Here is a 16,420-nt window from a genome sequence, read left to right on the forward strand (position 1 = left end):
CTATATCCAGAAAGAAGAAAAATAAACTACAACAGTTTAGTCAGTATGACAATGATTTATGGAAAATCGATCAAAAAGAGATTGATTTGCAAGTACCTTTAAAGCAAAGTATAAATTATAAGAAGTCACAATCAAAATATCAAGAACAAATCAATTTTATCCCATTATTTTATAAAAGCTATGGAAATTTTCCTTAATAGCAGGGACGTGCAGTCACTAGAGGCAAGGGAGGCGGGGCCTCACCAGTCTCCTCAGAAAAAGGAAAGGATTTTAAATAATTTTCTTAAAATAATTAAAGCCAGGGTAGTTGCTACCAGATTTCAAGTCACAGTGGCTTGGTGTCTGCTCTCAGTATTAACTAGGAGGAGGCCAGAGAACTAGGGGCCTCTTTTGCCTAAGGAATTTTTTGCCTTTTAAGAGTTAAGCAAGGGTTAACAAGCAAAGAATTCCTTATGCAAATGAGGCACATATTCTCTTGCCTCCTGTAGAAGGCATTTTTAGAGGCTTTTTAGAGTTCTCTGGGAGCAACTAGCTCAGTCTGACAGAGCTCTGGCTTTTCAAGAGGGGAGGGGAGGGCAGGGCAGGGCGAAACAGAGTTGAAATCGTCTCTGAAACAGCTGGAAAAGGTGCGTGTGGGGAGGGGGGAGGAATTTAAAAAGTTTGATCGGAAGGCAGCAGGGGAAGGTGGGGTATGGCAAAGGAGCTGCTTTCAAGCCTTTGGAAAATATATCCAATCCAACTTCTGTGTTTGTGTTTGAGAGTGAGTGAATGAGGGATCGAAGTTATCTGTGTGCGTGTTTCTGTTTGAGAGGGGGGGAGGGAGAGAGGGAGGAAGGAGGGGGAGGGAGAAGAAAAAGAATGGGAAAACTTATTTTGCAAGGAGGAAAAATGCTGTCACTTTAAATCGGAACTGAGCATGCCTGGCTGTGGAATTCTGGGAATTGAAGTCCACAAGTCTAAAAAGTGCCTCACCAGGGCTAAAACTGACCGCACGTCACTGCTTAATAGATAGTGGAAATGTGGACAAGATATACCGTATTTTTCGGAGTAAAGAGGCTGAAAATCTGGGTGCGTCTTATACACTGAATGAAGCATTTTTTGCCTCCCAAAACCCCACCCCCTTCACCAAAATGGCCGTGTATAGCCTGTTAGAGGCTTTCAGAGAGCTCCTGGGGACTGGGGAGGGCAGAAACGACCGTAAAACGGCCTGTTTTTTGCTCAATTTTGCTCCCCAGACCCCAGGAGCACTCCATAAGCTTCCTAAAGGTTATCCATGCCCGTTTTTTTTTCCAAAAAAAGGGGGTGGTTTTGGGGAGGTTTGCAGAGTGCAAAAACTTTTTTTTTAATTTGCCTTTTCAAAACCTTGATACATCTTATACTCCGGTGCGTCTTATACTAAAAAAAATACGGTAACTCAGTATCAGAAAAGCATTTATCAAAGTATCTCATGGCTCAATTAGTAAAGTAGTTTAAGGATGTTCTCAATGATATGACAAGAAATTATTTGAATGAAGTGGTGTAGGGTTTCCTGCCTAGGCAGTGGGTTGGACTAGAAGACCTCCATGGTCCCTTTCGACTCTGTTATTCTGTATTCTATATTCCACTCTGTTATGCATAGGTTAGAACCCAACACAAACAACAGGCCTGTTTCTAGGCATTACACTGTAATAAGGATCCAGATAAAGTGAAACATTTTTATTGCAGGACAATGAAGAAGGGGAGAAACTAAGACTTATGAACTGAATGAGCTATACAGATATAAATATACAGGTAACATTTACCATCATCTTTGGTGTTGCAGGATATGGAAATCAGGAATAGATTCCAGATACAGGAAGACAGTTTTTATTAAAATGTTAGGAAAAAAACTGAAAGATGGTAGGCTCTTCTTTGACTGGGTTCAATTAGCAACTAGACTATAATCTGTCAAATGGTTTAATTTGGAGCTTTCCACCTGAGTGAAGTGTTAGCCTTGATTGCCTGAATGACCTCTTCCAACTCTGATTCTACCAAGGGCTTGCTAACAAGCCTTGAATCAGCAGGGCCATATTTATTAACAGAGTCACACTAACTTTATCAAGTGGCTGATCTCATAATCTTCTTTTGTTTTCCTCCCTCCCTCCCTTTCCTTCACCCTCCCATTCCCTTCCTTCCATTATTTGGTATGCTTAGAGAATAAAAGAACATCCTTCCTTAATTTTTGAATAGGGTTCAAAACAGGTCATTAACAGTAGGAATGATGATACTGAGAACCATAAGAAAAAGTTATATAGCAACCACTTTAATGTTAATAAAAAGGTCTGTGCAGAGAACAGAGACGTTGTTCTAATAACTATTTCCAGAGTATCTTAAGAAAAAAAGTGTAATAGTTAAATTAGCTGCTTTTTCTTTGTATTACAACAAATGAAGCCTCAAAATGTGACAGTTCTAATGGGAAGAAAAATGGTAGCAAATCCAATAGCCTCACCCTCTGACAATATAGCAGGCAGACTTTCGTTGTTGAAGAATACTGTTGGATTCAGATGATTCCCACATGTTCATCTCGCTCCAGCAATAAGCAAAATTCCAATGGTCTAATCTACCTTTATAGGCTCCAGAGGGGTCAAAGCTTGGGTAGAATGAACAGCCTTCACTCATGGGGAAGAAAGATGACAAAGAGACTGTACACAACCCTAATCCTAACCCTGCCATGAAAGCTCAAGAGTTTCCATTTACTATTTATTAGGTCTGTCATACTCTTATGTTTGCTGTCTTTTCTGTAAGCCTACAAGCTGTTATTTACCACTAATCACTGCCTTTAAGAACTGGGATGCCTTCCTTCAGGTAATACATGTTCTACCATGCAACATACTGATATATCCCAATTGCTAAATCAGCGTATCTCAGGACACTCAGATTTGGTTTATTGGTGTACTCAGGTGGTGCTCAATGTTTGTCTGCATTGGTTCATAATTCCTATTAGTGATTGGCTGTTGGAGGAGGGCTGTTAATCTAGGACACATGAAAACAGGATTGTGGTAGCACCTTTTCCAATTAACAAATGGCATTAAGAGTCTAAGCTTTCATGAGCTGCAGCCCATTTTATCAGGTGGTATATGACTGAATCCTAAGGGATACTATATCACAGTCTCTGAAGCAGTAATACTCATGGTACTCATGGAGGCACCTATGCAGCTTGCATCTGACAAAGTATAAGAGACCCAAAGGATTTTGCTAACTACTAACTAGTTTCTTTGGGGGGAAATGTTCAAGTGACTTCAACTCCACCCTCATTCTTGATTTCCATTTATTTCCATTTCATACTTACGTATCTCATTAGTAGACTGCCCTGTATATGAATAGCTAGATTCCCTTCCATTTCCCTTCTGCAATGAAAATTAGATGTATTAAAAAGAAAATGTCAGATTCTCATCAGAAGCTATAAATGTAAACTACCCTAGGTATTTGTTTGAAGATGTCTGACTTATCTACACAGATCTAAGCCTAAATATTATCCACAGTGTTTTAAATGTTTTGGATTTCAAAGGTATACTGGATGCAATAAATAAAAATACCTGCAATAAAATAATGCTGAGTGAAGGCCTACCTAGGAATTGCCCTGATCTCAGCAGCCTTGCACCATGACCATGTCACCGATGTCTGGATTTCCAGAGCTATGGATGTCAAAAGTAAGGGAATGAAGGCCAATAGTTACTTATAAGACCCAGCACTCAGAAGAGGCTTTAGAGGCATATGCTAGACACAAATTAGCACTGGGATAAAACCATTAGTGAGAGATGTTAGCAGCCAAAGCACCATTTGTCAAGTGAGGTAGTTTCCTTCCAACTCATTAACTAAGATGGTGTATGTTCTTTACAATGACCTTTCTGCGTTGTATGCTTTGCCGGGATGAAAGAGCACTTTGATGTAAGTATAGCATGCCTACAAATCTTACAGTATGTCTTCTCTTTTTACTCTGTTCCATGATTACTTGCTATCCCAGATACTTGAATTATGGAAGAATGTAGAATATTACCATTGGTATCACTCAAAATTGCAAGAGATTTATAATACAGATTTTTAATGAAAAGCAACATTGTGCAGAGCATTTATGATAAACATATACTGGATAGTGAGATGGGCACCATTTAAAATTAATAAATAGAGAAATACTATATTCTTTCATTAAACACTTTACAATGTCTTTGAAAGCTTACCTCTGAAATCTGTTTGCAATATGTTATTAGGATCAGGTTCTGGACAATAGTAAGAAAGCAAAGAATATCTAAGTGCATTTAAAAGGGCTCCCCTTTGAACTAAATAAGATGGTAAACTACAATTATAAGGATGATAAGAAGCAGGATATCCCTAATGAGGGTACCTCATTATCTTGTACATTTGTAGAACAAAAGCAGAGGGAACAATTATAGAAATTTCAAGCAGAATTTAATTTGGAATGGAGACTTCCAGAGCAATCTATTGACTAAGGAAACATGAATTAACTAAGGCAACATGGCAGTCAGCTAAGGAAACATTGCCAGGGGCTACTGCTAATATAGGGACAAGAGATTTTAATAGCATGACAATTAAACCAGCATGTCCCAAACTCATGCTAAAGTACCTAAGTATTTTTTAAGCATAGCACAGTAAAAATAACTTAAGACATTAAAATATTCAACTATTTTATTGTGCAAATTTTATACTCCAAGAGACATTTACAGAAACTCATAACCAATGTCTAAGGATATTGATGAATTAGCATTGTTGCTACTTTTTCTGAATTGTGAATAGTTTTGACTGTAAGTGACATATAACTTTTAACTTAATATATAATCTAAAGATAGGACACATTAAACCACATGTCTTCCCAAATATAAAATGAGAACAGGAACTGGCCCAGATACAGAGTAATTGAGTATTCCTTGTTCTATTATTTAAACAAAGAAAACCAGAATGAGCATATCTCCAGTTTGATATGAAGAGGCACAGGTGAGTCTTCATTTTTAAAACTAGACTTATACCATATTTGTCAAAACAGTATTTTTCCCCTTTATTCTCCCTATGAAAACACATAAAAATGGCCAGACTGGAGAGGTTGTGGCTCACTGTCAACCATCCATCCCTAAATGTTGTTGATATATGAATAGGTTGGTGTGGCTCTCGGAAGCAGCAGGTGCACAGGCAACCTGCAGATAAGGGGGTGGAACCAGTTCTTCCAAAATGCAATGGCAGTTTATGGAAGTCGTAGATTTCCCAAAATCATAGAATTTATTATCCCCCTGTTGAGATACAAATGAATTAATGTCTTACTTGCATCACATATAAGAAAGAGTTGTCACATCTACCCACTCATACTCCAGCAGGCACACATAAAGATTTCATTATTTCGGTCATTCATATACAAAAATATGCAGTTCACCAGCCAAAATAAACAGAACTTCTGTCTCTGTTCTGCCATGTGAATCCAAGACATAAACAATAAAGACATGGAAGGCCACTGAAATTAAATGAGATGTAACTACACAAAAACAGCATATACTCATATGGTGCAGCCAGACTCTTCTGATTTTCAGACTCATTTGATGACACTCCTCCAAGGACTTTCATTCTTGCCATTTCCCATCAACATAAGAGGATGTGTCCCTTTGGGTCCTATTCCATAAATGGTCGCAGACATTCAGGGGCACATGCCATATTCCAAGTGAAATTCCCTTGCTGGATGTACATGGTCCAAAGAATCCCCCAGAATTAAGACAGGGATCCAGAATTAAGTTATTGTGCCACTTTGAAAAATGCAAGTGGCTATCAAATAGGGGTGGATAGAGGAAACAAAACTAAAAAGGAGATAGGCAGATGGACATGGAAAGATACAATGTAAGATGAATAACTAAAATCTAGATTAAATTGACAAGCTTCAACCTATATCTACATTTGAATGCCACAAATTGGACATGTCATATTTATTTCAGACAATAAAGCTCACAGATTTGAGGACAGTTTACACAAGAATGTGTAGATCTATAAAAACTACGAGAAGATAAACAAAGAGAATGCTGGAGCGTCAACAGGTACAGCAACAGAGGTCAGAGAGGATGTATAGAGAAAGAATGGGTGTGGACCAAGTAGGAATCTAGGAGGAAGAAGGAGGAAGATAAGAAAAGAGGCACATCTGTTAGAGAAAAGGACAGGAAGGCAGACAAAGCCCTAGAGAAGGAAATAGGAGGAAAAGACCCTGGAGAAAAAGATCCTAGATGTGGCTGTGTGGGTAGGGGGAATCACGATTGCCATGTAAGGAGATGGAGAAAAGTGAGGGAGGAGAAAAGGAGGGTATGAGAGATGGGGAAGAGATGGGCAGGAAGATTACTACCCTGGCTGAGAGATAATATCGGAAATTTACCCTACCCTTAATAGATAGTCCTCCTCTTCCCGTCTCCCCACTCACTCCATGCCTGGGAGGCGCAAGTTGCAGCCATGCAAGGGTACCCAATCAGACCCCTAGTAAGCACCTAGTAAGCAGCTGCCCCATTTTGACTTTCTTTGTCCAGGAGGGGCGCTCTCCAAGGGGAGAAGACAATGCGGCTTCCACTATCGAGAAAGGCGCGATTCGGGGTGGGGGACGCGCGATTAAAAAAAAAAACCGCATGGATCTATCCATTTTCCTTCCTTCCCCCTTTCGTGCGTCGCATCTCCTTCGTTCCGCTACACCACCTCTTCCAATCTTCCCCATCTGACTTCTTGTAGAGAAAGTCGGAACGCTGAAAGAACGGCAGAAATAAAAGCACGTAGATCTTGTCCCCACCCCGGCACGACTCACCTTGACCGAACGCTCGAAGGGACCGGGAGGCGACAATTTCAGACTCCAGATTCCCTCCTTCCGAAGCATTTTAAGGCACTGCGCCCATCCCTCCGAGCTGCCCCACCCACCCTGGCCGCGGAGAACGAACGGGGCCTCGACAACCCCGCAAGCTCCCTCCACCCCGCCGCGCCCCGTGCGCTTTCCCCCCGCCAGCCTCGCAGCCACTCACCCTGCGGGCTGGGAGGCTCCCCCGGCTGCGTCTTGCCCAGAGCTGACCAGCCGGGGCCGACGAGCAGTAATAAGAAGATGGCGAAGCCCATCGCCACAGCCGGCGCCCGCAGCATTCTGGCCGCCCCCACCGGCTCCTGCTACCCGGCCATGGCGCGTCCAGAAGACCCTCGGCGGCAACCGAACTGGCTCTGCAGGATCCGGTTATGCGCCGGCGACAGCAGAGGCGGCGCTGCGATGCTACCCCAGTCCGGCAGCCCCTCCTGTCCAGCAAGAAGATTGGGGGAGCTCGAACGGCTCCACCTACCGGGCGAACGAGCCCCGCGATCGCCTGGCTCATGCAGCCGCGGCTGCCGCCTACTTCTTCTCTAACGCTCCGCCCTTGCCTTACCTCACCTAGAAACTGTGATCAATACCGACCTGGGGTCCTGAGGCACGTAAGGAGGCGCATCTCCTATCAGCAACGCTCCAAAAATGTGTCTCTGAGCATGTGCAAAACATGGCTGCTGTTCCAATTAAGTTTTGCACAGACTAATGGTGAGGGAATGGGAAAAAGAAAGCCACAGAAGCGAACAGGCATCCTCCTGAAACAATGAGCAATAAACAACCTTTTGCTCATGTCAAATAATGTACAAGTAGACCATAATGTTTCCCACTCTGGACTTCTTTGCAAGCGATTGTATCCCAAACACTAGTCTGATGTAGTCTATGTTTGCCCTTCTGGGTCTTCCTGCCTGGTTATGGGGTGAAATAGTAGTTGGTTGGTTTCAGATGCTCCTAGGGAAGGCACGAGCTCAATTAAGGCCTGACTAGTTCATCACAAATCTGAATCTGCCTTGGAATATTTCCCATATCTGTGTCCAGAAAGGGAACAAGGCAAAAAAAATTGCTACCAGTTCTGTGGGCATGGGCATTGCAAGGCTTGGTGGGCGTGGCAGGCAAAGGATACTGTAAAACCTCCATTCCCTCCCAATCAGCTGGGACTCAGACAGAGGCAGAGAAGAGATGGGGACAGAGCCAGTCAGAGGTGGTATTTACCGGGTCTCCAGAACTGACCAGAACCTGCTGAATACCACCTCTGGAACAAGGAGTTGGATTCAAGATGCAGTTAACACATACTTGCATGAGAAGGAGATGCCAAATCAGCAACCTTAAAAGAAGGGTCTCCTTGGATCTAACATCTGTAGTCAACTATTGCCTTATCTTTATCAGCCTTATGGGAGATGATAGAGAAGGTACTATGACAGCAAAATCTCTGTAGCGATTCTCAGCCATCCAGGTCATGGTTGTCCCAAAGGTGCTTTTACAGAAGGCAACGGTACTTTCTTGGTTTTTCCTTTGTAGGACAGCAGTTACAAAGAACACTAAATCGTTTGGCAGTCGGGATTCAGGCTGGGTGCAGGATTTAAATCATATGAGTTGCCCTCATTGATGATTTGTGATGGGATTGTGTCAGCCCAATGAGAGAGACCAGAGTAAGAAATCAACTCTATAGGAAGGCTCAAACTACATTTACTGATTATGGTTGTGATCAAAGTAACTTGCAAATATGATTATGTTGCACCTTGCCTCCTTTTTATATTTCTGTGAATTAAGGAGGTGTCTGAGTAGGTAAATGTATAATTGTACTTACAACTGCTGTAAAAATGATGCTACTAATTTGCCCCTTTTTTCTATATTTCTTTTCTTCCTTCTTTGCACTTTTAGCTTTGTTTTTTATTTTTATTTTTTCTTCCTCATTCCATATTAATTTGTAGTAGTTTTTATTTTTGTTTTTAAAACTTTAAATATAATTATATTAAAATTATTTATTAAAACTACACAATTGTGGGACAGGGATAAGGAAATGAATGCAACTTTAAAAAAAATGAAATTCTGAAAAAGCAAAGATACTATTAGGATGGAGAGTAGGAAATTAATTGAATTGAAATATGCTTTGCACTAATCTGGATTCTTGTTTTTAAAACAGCAATTACATGAGGCAATGATTGGGAACAAGACCACCTGGACTAGAGAGAATAATTTAACCTTCCTGAGTAAAAGTAACTTTAGAAAGATGATTGTTGGCGCTATGGAAAAAAGGAGTTAAATTGCATCATCTCGATCTTTGTCCTGCCAATCATCTTCCTGCAGCTTTTTGTCATTGTATTCTCATTAAGAGTTTAGACTTGATGGGACACTTTTAATATGATAGATTAGACCCAGATTTAATCACATAGTATTTAGGGCAAACCTATTGAAATAATCTTATTGATTTCAGTGAGTTTTTATGAATCACTATTTTTCATACATGGAACTTTAGATGTGTAGACTTCAACTCCCAGAATTCCCAAGCCAGCATGCCTGGGAGTTGAACTCCGTAGATCCTTAAAGTTGACAGGCTTGAAAAACATTCATCCAGGTGTTATTTTTAATCCAGACTTGTGGATTGCCGAGTGGGCAACATACCCTTGAGATGCTCCCTGATTTCCTAAAGGCTCTTGAGTGCTTTCAGGATGCCTTGGGGTGAGGAAAGTTCCTGTATACAGAAATTTCTTGAGAGGGGAGGGACACTTCCCAACCTTGAATTCAATTAAGCATTGTACACAACATCCCAGCAGGCATGTTTTTAAATAATAAGCCTTTCTGAATGAAGAGATTCTTTTCTCTTGCCTATTGTGGCTGGATGTATTTCTATACCACCATAACCAGCAATAGAGTTACTTTTGTTCCTGCAGTATTCCAAAATCTGTTTCCCATGCAAGTATATATCAGGAACATGGGCAGAGAGTACTTATAGAGGAAATGAAGAAGGAAAGATTATCAATAGTCTATATTAATGCTCTTTTTCAGGCATTTGTCCCAAATCTGCTTTTCTTGTAAAAATGGCTAATTGCTGAAACCATGTCCTGTATTTCTGTGCAGTCAGTTGAAGGCTCTGAAGTGAGAAACTGCTGAATCAAAGCTTTTGTTAGAAAGTAAAAATCCTTCCCTGTTCAGACCAAATCCAGGGCTTCTTCAAACTATCCATCTTCTGAACAACCTTGTACTTCTGAAGAACAAGTTCTGCTCCTGTTGGTTTTAAAGAGCAACAATATATATTCTCCCTAACCCCTTCCTTCCCATTTCAAGATGCTGGCGTCTTGAATATTAACAAACTTCAGCAGTCACATGGCTTGCCCCTTACATGCTCTGAATAACAAGAAATGTTTTTTTCAAAAATCCCACAGAAAAGAAGGGGGGGAGACAGAGAGAATCACTGCTAATTTGCATATAGTTTTCCCTTCAAAAGAAATGTTCCAGTTTCAATTAACTAATTGGGACAATGATGAAAATAAGCTTTAGTCACAAATTAATAGCTCCCAAGTGCTGTGCAAAGAACTACATGGTACTGACAGAAGGCAACAAATCACAACTTTTGAAGAAGTCTCTATATGACTTGCAGTTTTTTCCCCAAAAACATTATGGCTGCTGTTCTACAGTACCAAAATACACCTTTAAAGAATCTAAATTGTAGCTTTTGTTGATTGAACAGCAAGATATTTTATAAATCAGAAGAACATGTTTCATGCCTTGTGTAACGAGTTGTTGAGTTCAGCAGCCCCCAGGGAAACAAGACGCCTGAGGGAAAAGATTCAGCAGACTTCTCTTGTCTACGTCTTCAGCTTTGGAACAGGCCCAAAATGATTTTAATCTCTATTGGACTAGATATTGCTGGGGTGATGTTTGTAATCCCAGAAGCCAACCCTAAGCATCAACACCACCCGACTTCCCCATGGACCACAAAGAATCAAAGTAGTCAATATTGTTAATGTAAAAAGTCTTAATGTTTACTCTTTTTTAAAAATATTGGGAAGGAATTGTACCTGGGAACTAATTGGCTGTGAATTAGGAATGGTTAATAGTTTCTCAATCCATCCATTTTTTACAAGAGTGTTCATACCTTAATTATTAAGGAATATTGCAGTCTGGAACAGAGTTATATAATAAATGGAAATTACATAAAAAAGGAACAAAGTACATAATACAAAAATATTATTTAAAAGAAAATTAGAATTTTCTTAACTGCAAGAATGTTGATGGAATATGGACCAATTTGATATGCATTTAATACATTGGACACTTTTTTAATGCTCATTATTCCTTTAATAAGCAAAATGTTTTCATTCAAGGCTGTGAAGGATTCTTTAAAGCAGGGGTGTCAAACTGGCAGCCCGTGAGCCAAATGAGTCACCTGCAGGCCACATCCACTCCAGCTCCGTGAAGGGGGAAAACATTGTAAAACATCATGGGAACATGATGCAGCGAGTTTGACACCTGTAATTTAAAGTATTGAATTTTTATAACATTATCTTTCATTACTTGTTTTCATTATTATAAATGAGTTTTTGAATCTGCAATTGGATTGTAAAAAAACTTTTCAGCCAGGATCTAATTTTTGAAATTGAGGATCTGATGAAAATATGAGTTGCCCATCTGGGAAGTGAGTAAATTATATTCTTTACAAACTGCCTGTTGAAAATATGAACAGGAAAGGAATGGATCCATTCAATAATGAGATTAGATATAGAAGGAATAGAATACCCTATTGCCCCTCTCCAGCCGACTGAACTTAAGGATCGTGAGTTAGCTGCTCTTCATCCTCGGTGAGTGGTCGCTTTCTCTTGAAAAAGCCTGTCTATTAAAGAAAAGATAGTAGAAAAAATAAAGTGAGTAAGAAACAAGTCTCTTTAGACAAGAAGTAGTTTCTCATAGGTGGATGCTTCTGAGATAGTTAAACTATACCACACAAAGCTATACATTTATTTAGCATATTAACTGAAGAGCCAGAAAAGAAGCTAGGGTACCTTCCAACTACTATCTCAGCAATCTCATAACTGCCAACTATTTATTCATTTTATGGAACAGAAGAAAAATCATCTGTTTTATCCTTTGTTCAGACCCATCAAGGCAGTTTCTATTTCAAAACTAGGTTGGAATTGGCAATCAGAGGGGATAGTCCCAGGACAGGATCATTTGTTATGATTCTTAACTTTACTTAGACATTGCTTTTTATTTTCTGTTGTTGACAGATAAGCTTATGCAACCAGCAGAGATAAGAAATAAGAGATAAGAAATTTCATCAGCTATGTTGTCCAGATTACATGATGTATCTCTGGCTACTTTGCCTCCAAAAAAGAGAGCCTGGCTTGCTCTCTCTCCAGGACAACTGCAAACATGAAGAGGAACACACTTTGGATTTTTGCATCCTGCGCTTTATAGCCAGGCTTCCCTGCCCAGGGTTTCATGTACCTTCCAAAGAACAATAATGGAGACTGCAAGGAGGAGAAGTCCCACCAACACAGCTGTTAAGATCCACCATACAGGGATGTCTTTCTCAGCATCAGGATTCACCCATTCCACCAGTGTTTTAACCTGTGAGCAGCAGGAAAGACATGGGAGAAAGAAAACCAGATGAATTAACAGGTTGATATTTTAGTGCAAAGTGGCAGAGATTTTATAGCTACAGTAAGAAGAAATAATAAAATAGTGGTTTTATAGCCAAGAATAAATAATAAAATAGTAATTGTCACTCCCAATCCATACTTGCAAGATTGCTAAAAGATTGAACTGTAGTTATGTTTTAGAGGCGAAGATTTTGCTAAATTGTTATTAGTCACTCTGCCAATCATATCTTGGGTTAGGAAGATGAAATTTTGTCTCTACAAATAATCCATTTGCTTCCCCTTTGTAAGGTCAGGAAGTCTCCAACAAGATGACTGAAACTTCAGAATAAAGGTGTTTCTGATATAGCAAATTCTATTAAATCCTCAAGTTTTAGAAAACATACTTGCCCAATTTAGATTAAGTGGAAAACAATGGCTAATCAGAGCCTTCATGATTTGAGAAGGAGCTGCACGTGTAGATAAAGGACCATTGATAATCTCATTTTATTAACCAAAATACAGTCCACCATATGAGCCCAATATTATTTAATTCTCCAGGTGTCAGCAACTTTCTAGAACTATCCAGGAATGAATAAGGTAGTGCTCTAGATTTCTAAAATGGAAATAAAATGTTTCAGGGAAATATTCTATTAACTTTCAGGCCACCTCTAGCACTTTCAGCATTCAAGTTACAATATATAGATTATTGGAGGGGGAGCGGGGGAAGAAAAGGCTCATATCAGGCAGGTTACTATTTAGCCCTGAATGTATTAAATTAATAAATGATGTGATTCAAAAAAATACTTCAATTTTCAAAGCCAAAATTCAAAGCCAAAATTCAAAGTCTGTTGAACAAATGTTGATGGAAAACTTCACATTTGCTAATAACGCTGATAATCCTGAAACATTGTGGTCTGGACTTACCAGGGCAGTCCCACTGGGTAGAACCTCTGGTTGAATGGTGTAAGGCATCTCTGTGGCAGTGAACTGGGCCCGGGATTGGATAAGAAGCTGATTTGGAAACTGCTGTGTGAAAAGGAAGTAGCATGGATATGTGTGTGTGTTTCATTAATACATGGAGTGGGAGAAGGCGGAAAGAGGTTAAGCATTTGGTGCTTCCTGAAATATCTACTGGCTTGTCACCTGCTCTAAGATCTAACACACCAACTGCAGTAGCCTAATGTGATATAAAACAATCCATATACAATCCAATCCATCTAACAACAAACAATATATGATAGGTTAGGTTGCAAGACTCAAGATCAATTATGGAATATCTTGATTGACTGGGGAGTTCTGCCTAATTTATTTTCACTCCTACTTCAGTCCTTTAATCACAGTGATATATTGCACTTACAACCCTCTAGGGTTCATCCACCAAGTACATCTTGTGCTACATCTTGTCCACAGTCTTCATTGTTCAAAGGGCTTCTGTTTATTCACGCACTCTTTCTCATTTCCTACCTCTTATGCTTGGGTTTGCCTACCTCTTTTTTTTTAATTATTTGCTTCAGACCCCTCTCCAGAGGCTTCTTTTCCTTAAAGCTTTCGGCACAGTTCTCTAGTTCCCATGGCCTCCTAGCAGGATACATTAGAACCCATCCCATCCCATTGTTTCTCCATTTACCTAGCTGCCTCTTTTTCTGTTGATCTTGCACTGAATGTTCCATTGTCATTTCTATGGGATAAATACCTGTCCTCTTGGATGCCATGATGTTTCAGCATTCTGACAACACATTAAGTACACTGTGTTTATAATTTCAATGTAACATATCTGTACTCCCTTGGTAAACTAGTGGGATACCTCATCTTTCTTAGCAAGGATTTGATTTAGCAGAACATATCTTTCAAGGAGGGATATAAACTGGACTATACCTATTAAAATATAATTTCTTACCTCCTGGAAACTTGGCAGCCACAATACTGAATGAATAGTCACCATGGCTCCATGGCCCCTTGCCAATGATCCCACTTGGCAGTGAATGACAGCACACAGTTGGCTGCTACAATTCTGAAGACGGAAAGGATTAAATGTTTTAAAATCAACTAAAGTTTTTTTAAAGTATGATCAAATGTAGGATATACAGTATATGTGATCAAGAATGCAGTTTATTTAAGTGTACCATCCAAGCTGGGTGCTATAGAATATGACAGAAGTCTGGCTGTGTCAGCATGTCTCTTCTGGCAGATGTTTATCATCATGCCCAACTCCCATGATTTTCAGACATTCTTCTTCTGGTAAATTTCCCTTTCATGCCTGCTGCTTTCTCTCTCTCTCTCTCTCTCTCTCTCTCTCTCTCTCTCTCTCTCCCTCCCTCCCTCCCTCCCTCCCTCCCTCTCTCTCTCTCTATATATATATATATACACACACACACACACACACACACACACAGTCGTTGCAATGGTAGTCCTTTTCCTCCACAATAATAGAAAGTATAAACTCGAAAAACTCTTGTTTATATAAGTGAAGTGGGACTACAGCAACTTCTAACTAAGACAGAATGGAATTATTTAACCTGTAATAGGAAGGAGAGGTTGCAAAATAAAAAAAAAGTATTTCGTGTTCCCCTGCAGGAGAGTCATTTCCTTAATTTATTTTGCTGCACTGGCAGAAGAGCCAGTATGATTTGGGGGAGGGCGGGATCATGAACAGCCCTTCCAGACATGAACAGCTGAGAAGTAAATGCCGGCTGTGAGACAGCTGATACTTTTGTGGACCAAAAGTCATTGCAATAGTGTGTGTGTGTGTGTGTTTGTGTGTGTGTGTGTGTGTGTGTGTGTGATAGAGAGAGAAAGAGAGAGAGAGAGAGAGACAGACAGACAGACAACAATCACAATAATGCCACTGGTGCTGCAGTTGGCTCTTGCAACCCGGCATCACAGTGGTGGAATATAAAAAGCAAGGGCATCTGCAAGATAAGTTTAAATCACTAAGGAGGGAGATGACCATGTACAGCTGTATGAAAAAGTCCTGCATGCTTTACGGTTTACGGTTTACGACATTTTTTTGGATAGGCCATTGATTTTATGATATTTTATGCTAACTGCTATGCAAATATTGTTATATTTAAATAAATACTGGTGGTTTTTAAGTGAAAAACGTAAGCTTTTCGCAATTTGGAGCTGTTTGGATGGGGTTGTGTTGTGAATTTTCTTGCATGCTTACAATGAGTATGAAAATAGATTAACTTATGCATACCCAATGGCATACGTGTTGCAATTACTAATGCCGATGCTAGTGTTTTGTTAACATTTTTATTGTTTGTGGTCCTGAAAAGGACTGTTTAGGTAACCAAACATGGTTACAATATGAAATTGGCCAGCCCTTATTGCTTATCACCAGGCGGCATCGCTTCGGCATAGACTGTATAAGCCTTTGCACATGATCTCTGGTGACAATATGGTGTCAAGTTGCAATAATGGATTCAATTAGCTCCTGCTTGGTCTTCAAATGCTTCTTGCTTATGTCGTAACCAATCTTGGCCCACAAGTTTTCAATTGAGTTCAAATCTGGGCTCTGAGCTGGCCAATCCAGGAGTCGAACACCATGCTTCTTCATCCACTGCTGGATGGACTTGGCTCAATGACAAGGAGCGTTGTCATCCTGGAAGTAAAAGTCCTTCCCTACAAGATGCTGAGCTGAAGGAAGCATGGTCTTTTCCAGGACTTCCAACATACTGCTTGGAATTCATGATTCCCTGCACGATTTGTATCCGACCAATACCAGAAGCAGCGATACAGCCCCAGATCATCATGTGCAATGGACGCTTCACAGATAGATTCAGGCAGTACGGCCTAAATTCTTCAGCTGGAAATTTTCTGACATACTTATTGCACTGATTCCCAGTCAAGTAGAAATTGCTCTCGTCACTGAAGATGACCTTGGCCCACTGTTCGTTGGTCTACTTGGCATACTTCTTGACCCATGCACGTCGACGAGAGTGGTGAGTGTCTGTGAGCAAAGGTTTACTTTGAGCCCTGCAGCCTTTGAGCCTTCTGGCAAGCAGTCTGC

At 40.2% G+C, this 16,420-nt stretch overlaps 2 protein-coding genes across 8 annotated transcripts in view; both read right to left on the reverse strand.

Moving 5' to 3' along the window:
• FAM171A2 (family with sequence similarity 171 member A2) overlaps positions 1-7,294 on the reverse strand; it is a 58,338-nt gene extending 51,044 nt beyond the window's left edge. For 6 of the 7 annotated variants that reach the window (XR_004256816.1, XR_004256813.1, XR_004256815.1 and 3 more), the window contains exon 1: positions 7,005-7,293. Coding sequence is in view for 3 of the 7 variants with exons in the window: in XM_032234890.1 (XP_032090781.1) it covers positions 7,005-7,119 (115 nt within the window). In the remaining 4 variants the exon portion in view is untranslated. Of the gene's footprint in view, positions 1-7,004 lie in introns of all 7 variants that reach the window. The other variant, XM_032234891.1, reaches the window with a different exon arrangement.
• A 3,529-nt stretch (positions 7,295-10,823) lies between these two features.
• The window catches only part of ITGA2B (integrin subunit alpha 2b), a 66,229-nt gene continuing 60,632 nt past the window's right edge, over positions 10,824-16,420 (reverse strand). Inside the window, exons 27-31 of the mRNA XM_032234484.1 lie at positions 14,306-14,419; positions 13,333-13,434; positions 12,275-12,397; positions 11,567-11,660; positions 10,824-11,299 (exon numbers count right to left, since the gene is read on the reverse strand). Coding sequence (XP_032090375.1) covers positions 11,595-11,660; positions 12,275-12,397; positions 13,333-13,434; positions 14,306-14,419 — 405 coding nt within the window. The 3' untranslated portion in view covers positions 10,824-11,299; positions 11,567-11,594. The remainder of the gene's footprint in view (positions 11,300-11,566; positions 11,661-12,274; positions 12,398-13,332; positions 13,435-14,305; positions 14,420-16,420) is intronic.

The sequence above is a fragment of the Thamnophis elegans genome, chromosome Z (assembly GCF_009769535.1).
Source record: "Thamnophis elegans isolate rThaEle1 chromosome Z, rThaEle1.pri, whole genome shotgun sequence".
In the NCBI taxonomy this organism is placed as follows: Eukaryota; Metazoa; Chordata; class Lepidosauria; order Squamata; family Colubridae; genus Thamnophis; species Thamnophis elegans.